The sequence below is a fragment of the Drosophila novamexicana genome, unplaced genomic scaffold, assembly GCF_003285875.2.
Source record: "Drosophila novamexicana strain 15010-1031.04,08,12 unplaced genomic scaffold, DnovRS2.1 tig00000193-arrow-pilon, whole genome shotgun sequence".
Classification (NCBI taxonomy): domain Eukaryota; kingdom Metazoa; phylum Arthropoda; class Insecta; order Diptera; family Drosophilidae; genus Drosophila; species Drosophila novamexicana.
Window position 1 is genome coordinate 550,943 of NW_020824787.1, and position 13,736 is coordinate 564,678.

At 36.5% G+C, this 13,736-nt stretch overlaps 2 protein-coding genes across 2 annotated transcripts; both read left to right on the plus strand.

Moving 5' to 3' along the window:
- Positions 1-1,159: 1,159 nt before the first annotated feature.
- LOC115758808 lies at positions 1,160-7,450 on the plus strand. Its single transcript, XM_030699586.1, has 3 exons — positions 1,160-1,449; positions 6,561-6,761; positions 6,817-7,450. Exons 1-3 carry the CDS (start codon positions 1,383-1,385, stop codon positions 7,029-7,031), a joined length of 483 nt encoding a protein of 160 aa, XP_030555446.1. The 5' UTR covers positions 1,160-1,382; the 3' UTR covers positions 7,032-7,450.
- A 2,533-nt stretch (positions 7,451-9,983) lies between these two features.
- Positions 9,984-11,817, plus strand: LOC115758544. The gene is made up of 3 exons (XM_030699241.1): positions 9,984-10,133; positions 10,222-10,398; positions 11,441-11,817. The coding sequence occupies exons 1-3, from the start codon at positions 10,073-10,075 to the stop codon at positions 11,647-11,649; spliced, it is 447 nt and encodes a 148-aa protein (XP_030555101.1). The 5' UTR covers positions 9,984-10,072; the 3' UTR covers positions 11,650-11,817.
- The last annotated feature ends 1,919 nt before the right edge of the window (positions 11,818-13,736 follow it).

Here is a 13,736-nt window from a genome sequence, read left to right on the forward strand (position 1 = left end):
TTTGATGCCAATCGTTAGTACTGATCCTTACGAGTATAAAATGGTATACAATTCCAAAATCTGGCATTTTTTGGCTGAAATATTCCAAAAAATAATCATTGACCTTACAAACGAATCGTTTTTTGGTCAACAACTGATTTTAGCCCATTGATATTTAAAATGTTTGAATAAAAATTTATAGTAGGGATCCGTACAAATATAAAAAGGTGTAAAACTACAAAATCGGACATTTTTTGGCCGAGATATTCAACAAAAATAATCAAAAAAGTTTTGATTTTCGAGCCGACCCCGATTTTGACAAAAAACGTGATGTAACCCCTTGCCATTGGTCAATTTTGGTCAAAATTTAGATATTCAAAAAAAATTATCAAAAAAGTTTTGATTTTCTAACCGTCCTCGATTTTGCAAAATAACGTAATATAACTTGCTTTGCTTTTTTCGCCGATTTGAAATGATTAGTTAGACCCTGAACCCATTAAAAATGGGTATAAGGGTATATTGACAAGGCAACAAAGACCTTTATAGTCGCTTTAAAATAAAATGATTACAAAACAAATAAAAAACATTTAAGAATTTTTAATAATATATTTCATTATAATACAAAAAATATGAGTTTCAAAGCAGTCAAAAAACTGGTTTATGTATAAATTTTGAAATGTGAACGGAAAGCAGAGCCAAGAGCTTTTCTGTCAGGCTTAGCCAAGTTTCACACCACAAATGGGGTGACCATAAAACGAGAAACGTAACAGCTAATATAATACACAAAGTTTAAAAGTTGCCAATTAATTTGTGCAAGGAAAAATGTTTAGCAAGTTAACATCATTTCGCATAATCCTTACTAATTTACAGTTTATATTTTCTATTTAAAAATTTGCTTATATTATATTGTTGTTTTAAGACAACAATAACAACATTAAATAATTGTCTGAAGACGTCTCATAATCTTTTCTTTGCGGCAAGCGGAAAACTAACTTAATTGTTAGGCTGGCCGATTGGCAGCAGCATGGGGCATCCCCAAGCAACGTCATCATTGCCTGAGACACAGCCAGAGCAACGTCGCGGCCGCAGTCGGCGTTGCCGCCGACGTTGACGTCTAGTGTGTGGCAGCATAGCCTGCGGCTCGCTGTGCCGCACAGTCGTTACTCGGACGAGCAGCCGTTTGCATCGCGCGCAGTTTAAAGTACATACGAATCAAACAAAGGCAGCTCCTGGCATTGAGAAGCCCCACAAAGGATACACACACACACAAGGAATCTGATATCCCGCCTGCGTCTTGTTCACCGGAAAGCCGGCGCCATTGTGTCGCCCAGCCGTCTACGTGCCTTGTAGAGATTTGTAGCCTTAGCATTCCAGCGCCAAGTAATCCAATACTATTCCTAACTATGTCAGCACCCATGAAATTCATAATTGCTGGCTTTTGCCTGTTGGCCAGCGCCTACAATATTAAAGGTGAGTTCCGCTCGTTCCGATCGTCACGCGTTGCACGTGGCTCGCGTTTGGGTGCATTCATAAACACATTAAAACAAAAAATTTCTTGTTAATATTGTGCGAAGTCCAATTGGGCCTGTGCTTACGTGTAATTACATCTGGGGCAACAAGGTTGCTGCTAAATTATGTGCCTTCATGAGAATGGTCTCAGGTGTGGCTTTTCGATCACTTTCGGATGAATGAAACGTTTCACTTGGATTTTGAGTTTGTTTACGTACATTTTTTATTTATTGGTTTCTTTTTATTTTGCGGCAAATTTTTACGAATTTCTCATTTTTTTTGCGGTGTTTATAAAAGTTATACCATGCTTAAAAATAGCCATAAAAATCATAGCTGAATATTGTAAGAGACTAAACAATTTATTTTCATAAATCAACTAAAAGTTATAATACAATTTTTAGCACCTGAGTATGGAACATTTAGTTTAATTTATTGTCGATATTTCTTTCTGTTCTTTCCCTATGTTTACCATATGACATAAACAAACTTGATTTGATAGCCCTTTCATTACTTATATTCAATATTTCATGACCATGAAGTTAGTAAATATTTTAGTTCAATAATTTTACACATGTGCAAATTGAAATTTTATTACAATACAGTTATATAGTTAAAAATTCAACAATTATTGTTCATAACTCAGCGGAAAGCTGTTAAAAATATTTTCACACCTGCGTATACAACATTTAGGGAAATATCTTGATGATTACCGCAAAATGTATTTCTGTTTTATGGCTTTTATATGTCATAAACAAATTGCTTTTTGGAATATTTATATATACATAAATAGATTGAAGAGCTGTTTGTGGCACAAGTTGCTCGCATGTGCACAAATTTTAAGGTTTATTAATTACAGAAAATCTGAAGAATAAATCTCTGGCATTATATGACGAAAACGAATGAAAATCGAATTGTTTCAAATTTGATTGAATAAATATATGGTGTAGAGAGGTATATACTGTCAGATATGGCATTTGTGAGTGAATTGAATTTTAAAGAATTTATTTTTTACGATTATTTAATGGTTTAACCAAATAGAAATTGATCGATTGCTTTTTGGAATATTTTTATAGCGATATGCCTAGACACAAGCCGACATATTTATTGTAACAAATTTTAAATATAAGCTAAGTATCAAAACTTACGCTTGCGTACTGAGCACGCAGTTTAGGAATCGAGTCCCCGCAAAGAGGGAAAAGATTTCTTATTTATATAAGAGAAAGTTTAGGGATCTAACCCCTGCAAAGATGAAAGAGAAAACTTCTATACATAATTGGTAACCTACTTTGCTTTCTGTAACTTGCTTTGAAAAATATATATTATTTTTGTAGAATTTAAAAAACCTTTATAATTTATTATCCTTTTATGATTACACAAAATCGCAGTGATAGTCTTGCTTTTTGAAGGGCTTGGCTAATTTACAGCTGATTTTTTACATTCTTTTGCCAACACGCAAACACTTTGTGGGTCAATGTACAGAAAATTTGCGCACTTTTCCTACAGATATACATACACACATAAGAAATAAATATATGTATGTGTCGTTATTTGGCGGCATTTTTGTGATTTTCACGCTGTTCAATGATTGGCATGGGAAGGAAATCTGAATGCATTTGTGTATTTTGGAATTGCTTCTTGTTTATTTATCTTAAATATTTGCAAGCTATTTGCTTTGTTTTACAGACACTCATACACACACGAACACATACACAGCGTAGAGTGCATTTGCATTTGGCCATAAAAATCATTGATGAATGCAGCAATGCAACTTAATTAAATTTGCTCTTAATATGCATTAATTGACTGCTGAAGTGAACTTCTGATTATAATTACTCTTAATTGCGTCAGATTGAATATGGAATTAATTCTTGTTGCTTTCCTAATCATCATGGCATGGGCTGCTGTGTCTGTGAGGGTCCTGTAATTATCTAATTGGCTTACATTCAATCAGGACCCCACTGCGCATCTGCTCGGAGCACTGCGCATGTCAAACTGGCGCCAGAACGGCGTCTGCTCCAGTTTCCAGCAGCGCCGGACTAGCCAAAACTCATCTCAACTGTACTCGCGTATCCAGCACAGATTTCTGCCCCCACCTAGCTGGATGCGTGGAAACTATGTCACAGACCTCGACTGTGTGTGTGCGTGTGTGTATCTGTACGTTTCTGTGTGTGGTGGGGGTTCAAGTTTGGTTCGAATTGCTTGGCATGAATTGCGTAATTTGTAGATAACTGATAATGAGACAGGCGTTGCTCGGCTTGTTTTCGTTCAAAATGAGCTGACAAACAGGATGCGCAGATTGAGCACGCTTCACAGGACACTAGACCGCCCCCCGCCATCAACTAACCCCCTCACCGACGGACATGTGCTCGGGGGGTTCACTTAATTGCAGGCGACAACAAACTTCCGATGCGTATCAAATTATGCCATGAATACATTTGTCTTGTTGTTTTTCATTATGCTTGACAGTTTATTTACTTATTTTTCGGTGGTGCGAGCTAAGTGCGGATGTGCGAAAGCCTTTTGCTGTATATTGTTGCAATTTTTGAGTTAGGGGTTGCAAAAGCCCACAAACGAGATACAGCATTTGCATATAGAGAGAAAGCAACTTCCGGTAGACTTCAATTGCAAGGCTTCCATTTTCAATGGCTCTGATCAAACAAATAGATTGGCCAACACGGAAATACCCTTTAACACGTTCACGATGTGGATCCTTCAAATGATTTTGCTCTAGTCTAAACAAGTTATTGATCAGTCTATATTAATTTAGAATTTACAGAATATCTATAGAAAAATATGTATACTGGGTATATACAGAATTTATCATATATTTGGGTATATATAGAACTAGAATTTTCTGAATGCGCCTATATTTTCCTATTAATTTGATAAAAAAGAGGTTGAGAAGGTGAATAAATGGGTTGTATATCTAAAAGGTAATTAGATAGATACGTAGTTTACCGATTTTGAAAAGATTTCGATAACTGATGACTAATATTTTCGTGCAAAAATGGGTAATACTAGCTAGAGGTTGCTTATCATTTCGCTGGGTACAGGGTATAAGCAGTGCTTAAATAACAGCCTGTGCGTGAACTCGATAAGAAAGTAGCTAACACGCGACCTTGACTTAGCCCCGATATATACCGTACAAACAATCAATTACGTTGAGTATAAAAACGGCGCTAGTTAGTCCATCTAGAGACTGCTTCGGCTAGGGCGCTGGCAAATTACCCGCAATTGCACGTCAGCCTACAGGAAGCCTGAGAACTAGAACCGACAAGGTCTTAAAATGCAGACGTTGACTTGAACGTGGGCGTTAGGGGCTGCATAAATGAACAATAATAACAACAACAATAAGAACAACAACAACAATAAAAACAACAACTAATAATTACAGCACGCGGCAATGTTGTCTTGGGCGCTGACAGCTGAAGGACTCGCTCGACTGACGTTTAAGGTGCCAGCAAATTCATAATAATGTAATTTAATACACTCACATTTTCAAAATTAAATGCAAATTTTGTTGGCGTCAATATTTGACACCCAGCTCAAGAACTGGGTCCGGTAGCTGCCATGACGCGTGTCAAGGTCCCAACATTGGCGGACAACTGACAACAACAGCAACGACAACATTGCATGTTTGATTTAGATTTACGGCAAGTTGACTTTTAAAAAACAAAATAATCCAACATGTAAGGAAAGTTTTGCCCCTATCAACTGGCCACCTTCAAACTTTTGCTGTGGTCAGCTGTGCTGTGGACATGCAAAAACCTTGAAGGCACACAAAAGCCAAACGAACCATCTTGATCTTCGGGTCTGTCAGAGCCAACAGCTAATCACGCATATCTAAGTGGAGAAAAATGGATTTGCATGTTTGTTTTGACCAGCAGGTAGTTCCAGGGCACATCATTTTCCATGCCCTCCCCCCGACGGCAAACAATCTAATTAAAAATTAATTTTATGCGAATCACTTCCAAAAATACGCTCACTCTTCTTGTGCTGTGCCAATGCTTCCTCTGTCAATGTTTACCAAAATTTGAATTTAATTTAAAAACAAATGATATAGAAAACATAAATAAACAAAGCGTTTGATAAAACAACAAAAAATAATCACAGTGCGCTAGGCAAATCAATCAGTGAGTGCGAAAAAAAGTGATGAGAGAGTTATGAGAAAAAGACGCAAAGCTATTGAGTACTTCTCATGAAAACTTACACTCAAAGAAAAAGTTGAATGTGCTCTCAACAATAATATATATGTAATAGTTTTATCTACTTTACTAAGTTTACTTTTTTCTTTAGTAAAATGACATTCTCTTCCATTTATGTTTATGTTTTGTTCTTTTGCATAAAATCATTAAATAATTTTAATTTATCGAAACTTTAAATTAACTTTTTTATTATTCAAAAAACTAAATTCATTTAAAGACATTTAAAAATCTTAATCAAATTTTTAATAGACATTTTGTACAAAAGGGAAATATTATTATGGTAATACATTATATATCATGGGGGACAATATACTCTATACTCTCACACCTCTGACTCATCATGCAATACTCTAGGCACGTCTTTGGTCAAGCTCTACAATTACAAGCTTGGTAACAAATTTTGCGAGTCAACAGTTTTTAGTGCTTCATGGACGCACAAAAATCTCATAAAAATCTTGGTTCTCTCTCAGCCACAAAAAGAGTCGTTTATATTGCGGGTGCAATAATAAATTTCAGTTGCTCTCAAATGGCATTTAGTTGCGTATACGTAATAAAAATTCAATGAAGGCGCCGCTTCGACTCGCTACGCACAATTCACAGTCTGCTGCGGCTGCCGAACGGATATTCAACGAGGGTTGGACCTGAATTTGGGGGTGGTGACACATAAAGTTAGTTTGGTTTGCTTTTGGCACAAAGACTGATGATGTCAACAGCTCAACAAGCCCCGGATACACAATCCACAATTGAATGGGCAAAATGTATGAATAGTTTTACGCCAGCCATAAGAGTTCAAGCCAAATTAAGGCCAGGCCTAAAGGTCGTGTAGTAAACAAGCTAATCGAATCTTTTATTTGGCCATGTTTACAGCACATGAACATCAACATTTGCAATGCTGGCACTGCAGCTCGGACACCATTGGAGCGGAGGACTTTTGCGATGTGACCTTTCAGGAGGATAACATACCCACGGATCTTATCAAGGAGCGCAACATAAATCTGCTGCGCAGCTGCAACAGCAGCATCAACTCGGATCACGAGCGTCCCGTTTGCCGCAAAACTGTGGAGGAGTGTAAGTAGAGCAAGCCGATTACAAGAGTCCCTACTTACACATTTTTTAACTTCAGATAATGGCAAGATCATAACCAAACGCTTCTGCTACTACACCAACAAGTCGGATCCCGTGGAGCTGTGCAACGTGACCACTCCGGAGAAGAATGTGCGACGAATATTCTGTGAGGATTGCCTCACAGATCGCTGCAATGGCTCCACACGCCTCGCCGCCCTCTTGGCCGTCATTTTGCTGCCCGCTCTGGCCTTGGGAAATCAGTTGGCCAACTGAGCGGCAGTCGCTTCAATCGTATCTCTATTTTAGTTAGAACGTGATATTTTGTTTAGCCCAAATGCTAAGCCATTTGCTGATTAACTTTAATAATTTACTTAGTTTAGTTTTAGGTGTATTATTCCTCTGTAGTCCTTTTATGTTAAGCCTGTATTTTAATTTATTATTTATAGAGATATTTTCTAATTCATAATTTGCCTTAATAATTTTAAATAAAACAATAAATGGATAAACAAATTAGTACTAGCTTAGCTTAACAGGAGTATTAACTACAACCACAACAAGCCACGCTCTATAAAAGATATACCCATAAATAATAATAATAAAACTATGAAACAATATTTTAACTGTACAAGTCAAACACCGCATGCATTCTCAAATGTATTTATCACAGTTAGATAAACAGAAAAAAACACAACCCAAATAAAGTTTATGATCTATGTGAACATTTTTAAATGTTTTATTTATTATGGGAAAGCTTATGGAGCATAACTATTGGCAGACTCCATGTAGATGGCCAGGCTCGAAATGCTGCAAAGTTGCAATTGTATCTGCCAGAGTTTTAAAATAACACCCTTCATCAATATTTGATATGGCTGCCTCTTAAAAAAATCAGTCATTCGTGTTCGTAGATATATGAAACAGGCGTAACAGGCAGGAGTTTATCTTTGCCCTTACCTAGTCATCCCCTTTTGGCTCCTTTCAGATACTCCTTGTTATTCCAATCCATTGAATCACAACCGCAGGCAGAAATTATAGACTCGTCATCGTTAGATCTACATATATATTAGAGTTGACCTTATCCTTTTTATATAAAAGTCCAGTTAAGTATTGGTCAAGTCTCTGTATTTAAAGTTGATCCTTGCCTCTCTTGATTACGAAGACTGCTTTGATACGGGAGCAAACACTATCTCTTAAAGTATCGCATATTCTTGTTTTACTCGTCCAATAATCTGCATAAGCTTGCCATCCCATTGACTATCTTGGGCTCCACTGTAGCTCAAATTACCTCACTTAATCGAAGCCACTGCTAATCTAATTAGGCAACCTACATACCTTACAAGTGACTCACTTCGACCTCATTTCACGCATATCCTTCGTCCTGCCTGTCATTTCTGTGCTCTTTTAATCGCTGTTTTCAATCGCAGCCTGTTTGACACCTGCCATCGGTGTCCATAAATCTGCATTGACATTATCTAATTAAATCTATGCAAATGGTAAATTGCGCCCCGCGGTTTGAACTGCTGATTCATTAAAAAATTGAGCTCATGTGTTAAGAGCTTGGATTTATCAACAAAATATTATCAGATATAGCAATTCAGATATCTTTTTTAATCAAGCCCAAAATATTTATTATTTTTATCGATTTTGTGAGTTGATATTTAGACTGGTTCCCTAGTGTGTATTTTTATACAAGAAGAGAATCCGTATATTATTGACTATTACTTCCTGAGCAACTTGCGACCCATTTAAAATATTTATATATTTATATTTTTTATTCGCATTACACACATGACACACCCACTATAAGAAGAACCGACCAATCAAACTCAAAATGTAAACATACATATACAATGCATATCGGAAAGAGAACCGGAATCAGCTTTAATCCAATACGCGTATCCGATATCAAAGCACTGATTGGTAAATCCACTAAGAGCAATGCTAATCCAATTAGACGATAAGTGAATATTCTATGAGTTCTTTGCTGACCTCATTTCAGTTTTATCCTGCGGCTTTGCCACAATTTCTGTCCCCGGCTCGGAAACTATGAGGCCATTGCTACCCACTGCGCCTTTGGCTCTGTCCCGCTGCTTTAATCTAATTAAATCTGTGTAAATCTATACTGGCAGAACATTTGCAAAACAGATTGTGCCCTATTAACTCCGGATCGTGCGTAATAAGGGAACATGAATGAAAAATGTTGTTCAAAAATAACGCTGCATACTTTTGGGAGGCATTAAAAAATTTTTGAGTGTTTTACCTACTCACTACGCAACTACCTGTTGCAAATAAACAAATAGTCTCTCTAGGGGAGTGAACGACTAGGGGATACTCTATCACTTCAAACGAATTAAATAACAAATAAAAGATCCTTGATTTGTGTATACAATTCCAGAAGTTCCAATCGTCAATTTCCGGATCGACTCGTAAATTGATTCTGACCCAGAAGATATATACTTTCTCCTGCCTGTTACATACATAGGCACAAAACCATTATACCCATTTTAACCATTTTAAATAGTTTCAGGGTATAAAAAGATCTTTTGTCTTTTAATGCCTCTTTCAAGAAACGGAAAACAAATAATAAATTGACAACTGTGTGCTAACGAGTCAAGAACTAAAATGATTCATTCTACAGACAATCATTATAACAGCTGCTTAATATAAGTACAATAGCTCAGATCAATCCCTTTTCTTAAAAACATAAGTTAGTAGTATAAAAAGTTAAGAAAAATGGTTGGAATACTGTGAGTAAATAATTCCGAGAAGCTGAGAAGCTCACTAACATATATAAATACTTGTTTTTTTTTGTGCTGCAGAACCGGTTCAAGAACTACTCAGAATAACATTTTATAACACTTATTTTCGGCTTGTTTATCAAAATGGTACATATGATATTTTCCACTCAAAACAAAACTTAAAGTGGACAGCACAGTCGCCGTTGCGCTCAAAAATCTATGCATAAGATAATCAATTTATAAAAAAATAGTATAACGCCTTAATAGTTGTTTTTATACATATACGAAAAGCAAAACAAATGTGTGAAAACCGGTTCGATATAATATTGTGCCTTCACACAATTTTCCACTCAAGTCTCAACTCTCAGAGTGAGCAGCGCAGTCGCTGTTGCGCTTAGAGAACTGAGTGATATGTGAATGGGGGATGGTGACTGCGAGTGAGGCTGATGGGTTGGCCAGACGTCTGAACGGGGCAACAGAATCGTGAGCTTGTCAGACGTGCAGCAGACATTGTCAGCATAGGTTGAGAATTGTAGAGTAGCTCCGGTAAAAATATCAAATCAAGTAACAAGAAGTAAAATGGTGTCCGCCGTGAAATGCAGTTTGGCCGTGGCCGTTATGATTAGTCTGGCCTGTTCGGGTGTGTATTTTATGATTTTATGATTTCCGAAACGCATTTGAGAAAGAAAAACCTGTTTGAACTAATAACCTCTGATGCTAACTTCCAGCCTATGCCATCAAGTGCTACCAATGCGAGTCGCTGACAACACCCAAATGCGGCCTCAAGTTCGAGGAGGATGAGACTCTGCTAATGGATTGCGCCAGAATCGGTCCACCGCGCTATCTGCAGAACTTCTTCCCACTGCGCAACGCGACCGGCTGCATGAAGAAGACGCTCGAGAGCGGTAAGTTCTGACATATTCACAGATTCGCCAATCTGTGGCATCCATTAGAGGCAGCTCTCATGCGAGCATGGGACTCGTTTTATGCTACGCCGATTATGATGTCATTTTATGTACATGAATAGTTTTTTTTTTTTTTTTTTTTTTTTTGTTGTCGTTTTGTCGTGTTTTGTTCGGGCTGTGTTTTGCGCTGTTGTTGGATTTGGGTGCGTATTTCTGGCCATTGTCGCGTTTTCTGGTTTCGTGTAATTTCGTATAATTTTGAGATTAGTGTCAGAGAGCGTGTAGAAATAATTATGACGTGATTGTAGTTGGAAATGAGCGTGAAATTTGGATATTAAAAAACAATATTGTAATATTTCACTTAAACTGAATTGAGCTTGTTAAAGATTTTTCTATTTTCCATATTTTCGTGGAGGAATTTTTAGTTTTTCTTATTTACTTTAAAAGAAAAACTTAGAAAATCTACATATCAATGAAATTTACATAAACCTTTGTTTATTTTTCTGAACGAAGCAAATTAACATATTTATTCGTTATCATTTTTTTGAATAATGCCTTAAGAATTCTTTTTGAAAAGAGTTGAATTGCAGACATGTCAAAAAAATGAATATGTTTTCTAACTGGTACAAAAGTGAATATAAAAAACAAACGATTATCTTACATTTTATGACGAACGGTTTGTTTTTCCTTAAGATTCATATATATTTTAGAACTGATTGCCATAATAAGCGGCATTGCTGAGATCGTCAAAGCTTATCGTTAAGCAACTCAACCGCAAAAATTGTCCAGACCAGCCCAAAGGGCCCAAACGCAAACAACAAATCTGTTGACTCAAGTAAATGTTGACTGAAAAATGAGTCGAGAGCGTAGTAAATTTTCATATTAATTGGCAAAAAGAAGATAGTACAAACAACTTGCATTGTTACGAGCAGCCGGAAAACAATGCATTCATTGTAAACGCAACTTTTATCTTATGTGTTATTTTTTATGTTTAAAAAAAAAAACGTGAAAGTTATTTCTCACATTTCATTGTTACTTTTAGTTGTCGGCCACCCGCAGATCGTGCGTAGCTGTTACTTTGGCGACGTATCCAACATCCAGACTGGCTGTCAGTCGGATCCCTCGTTGCCCTTCGTCAAACAGTTGGGCTGTGATGTCTGCACCAAGGATGAGTGCAACGGCTCCGCCTCCCTGGCCCCCATTGCTGGAGGTATCCTGCTATTCTTCGGAGTGGCCCGCTTGCTGGCCTAGATCTCTAGTATTTGGCTTTAGTTCTTAACTTTTGGTTGTATTTAAGTATTTTTCTGTATCAACTGCAATTTTGAGTTTGCCCCATAGTTGTAAAATAATCTCGTTTAAATTTGTGCCTGTCCCATTTGCAATTGCAAGCAATAAAATATTTATGGATCACTTAAACAATTATGTTGAACGTTTTCTTGAACTTTTTAGTGTGATTCAGCTCATTAAAAATACAATAAAGGCAAAATATAATATAAATATATTAATTTACAACATTAAGAGAAATCTCCATTTAAAAGAAGGGCTAATCTTTAGCATGTCTTAAAACGAAAACACAAACCATCTCAATTTTTAAGAGTTTAGAAATGAACTTTTGATGGCCTAAAAACTTGTTGATGAAACTTTCAAAAATGATTACTATGTTTCATTCTAAATGTGGTGTGACATTTGAGCATCTACATCTTCATATTTAGTAAGAGATAACTGCTTTTTAGAATTGTATATAGCACTACATATTAAAACATAAGATATTTATTCTGTCTGTCCGTTCTTCCCTTCTTTGTCTTTCGTATTGCTATAAGTCATAATTTTAATAATTTTTCATATTCGCAAGATGCTTCAGAAGTAAACTTTTTATATAAATATAGCGAAGATATTTGTATAATCTACTGGGCGCCAAGGAAAACAAACTGGGCTTTTGCAATTTTCCTTTGTTTTATGAATGTAACGACTTGTGCGGGCATGTGTAATAACTAAGTTCATAAGATCCATGACTCATTTACAATTGCATGTTCCATAAAAAACAACGCCCAAGCGCAACACCTGGAAATTCAAATTAGTCTGAGCGACAATAAAACAATGGTTCGTAAGAGGCCCAAAAATGAAACAATTAAACTGAGAAAAGGCCATGCGATTCGTTGAACTCCCCAACCCGAACGCCCTCATATGCGTGGGGGTACGGGCGTGGGTCTGAGTATGTAAATGTGTGAACGTGCGTGTGTGAGTCTGCATTATTAATTATGTTTAATTGAGTTAAATTTCAATGTGCAGGCCGAGTCGTAGTCAAGTTTGAAAAAGTGTAAAGCGCGGTTTACAATGCGCAGCGCATCGAAAATGTCAATAAAGTGCAACTGAAACTCGTGTGAGTCGAGGCAACTTCCTCCCCGCAGCTGCTGCCTCTCAATTGACCCAAACTCATTTGGAATAATTTGAAAAAATTAACCAATTGAGGAAGCGTACAAAATCATGTAAGTAATCAAGACCAAATGCAGCAGGGGAAAAAGCACTTAAAGAAATACTGAGGGTCCTAAATGAAAATACAAATTTCGTTAATACACAAACACACTAATAAAGTGATTACAAAGACAAATAGAGAATTATTATTGCAAGACTTCTCTTTTAGCGTATTCAAATTAACAAAAAACGAGAAAATAAGGATATATTCGGCACGCCAAATATTTAATACCCTTGGAGACATTTCCCCTCTTCAGATATGTGAGAATCGATATCTCATGAATGCTGAGCTTGATGGAAATATCTTCTTTTTGACCGATTTAGTCCGATAGTAGCCAGATGTATATAATGTTGGCATATTTAGCAGATTTGAATTTTTGACAAGGGGAGCTATCTGAAAAAGGTATGTTCAGCATAAAACTTGCAACGGGCAAGGCCGGAAAATAACTGCCAGTAGGTCAATAAAACTTAATCATTTGCTTTCTAAATAGATAACAATTTCCTTGCGTTCATACATACGGACGGACGGACGGACAGACAGACGGACATGGCTAGATCGACTCGGCTATGCTGATCAAGAATATATATACTTTATGGGGTCGGAGATGCTTCCTTCTGCCTGTTACATACATTTGGATTTTGCACAAATACAATATACTTTTCCAACTTGTATAAAAGTTAATATAAATAAAACAAAGGATCATTTAAAATTGTATATCAAACGTTTCGTTTTCTTTAAAATTCATATTTATATATACTATATTACTATATATATGCTCAATATGAGTTGATAGTTTACTTCTTTTGCTTGTCTTCAGTATTTTATTTGTTATCATTTATGGGTTAGCGAAATGTCTGATGTCTGA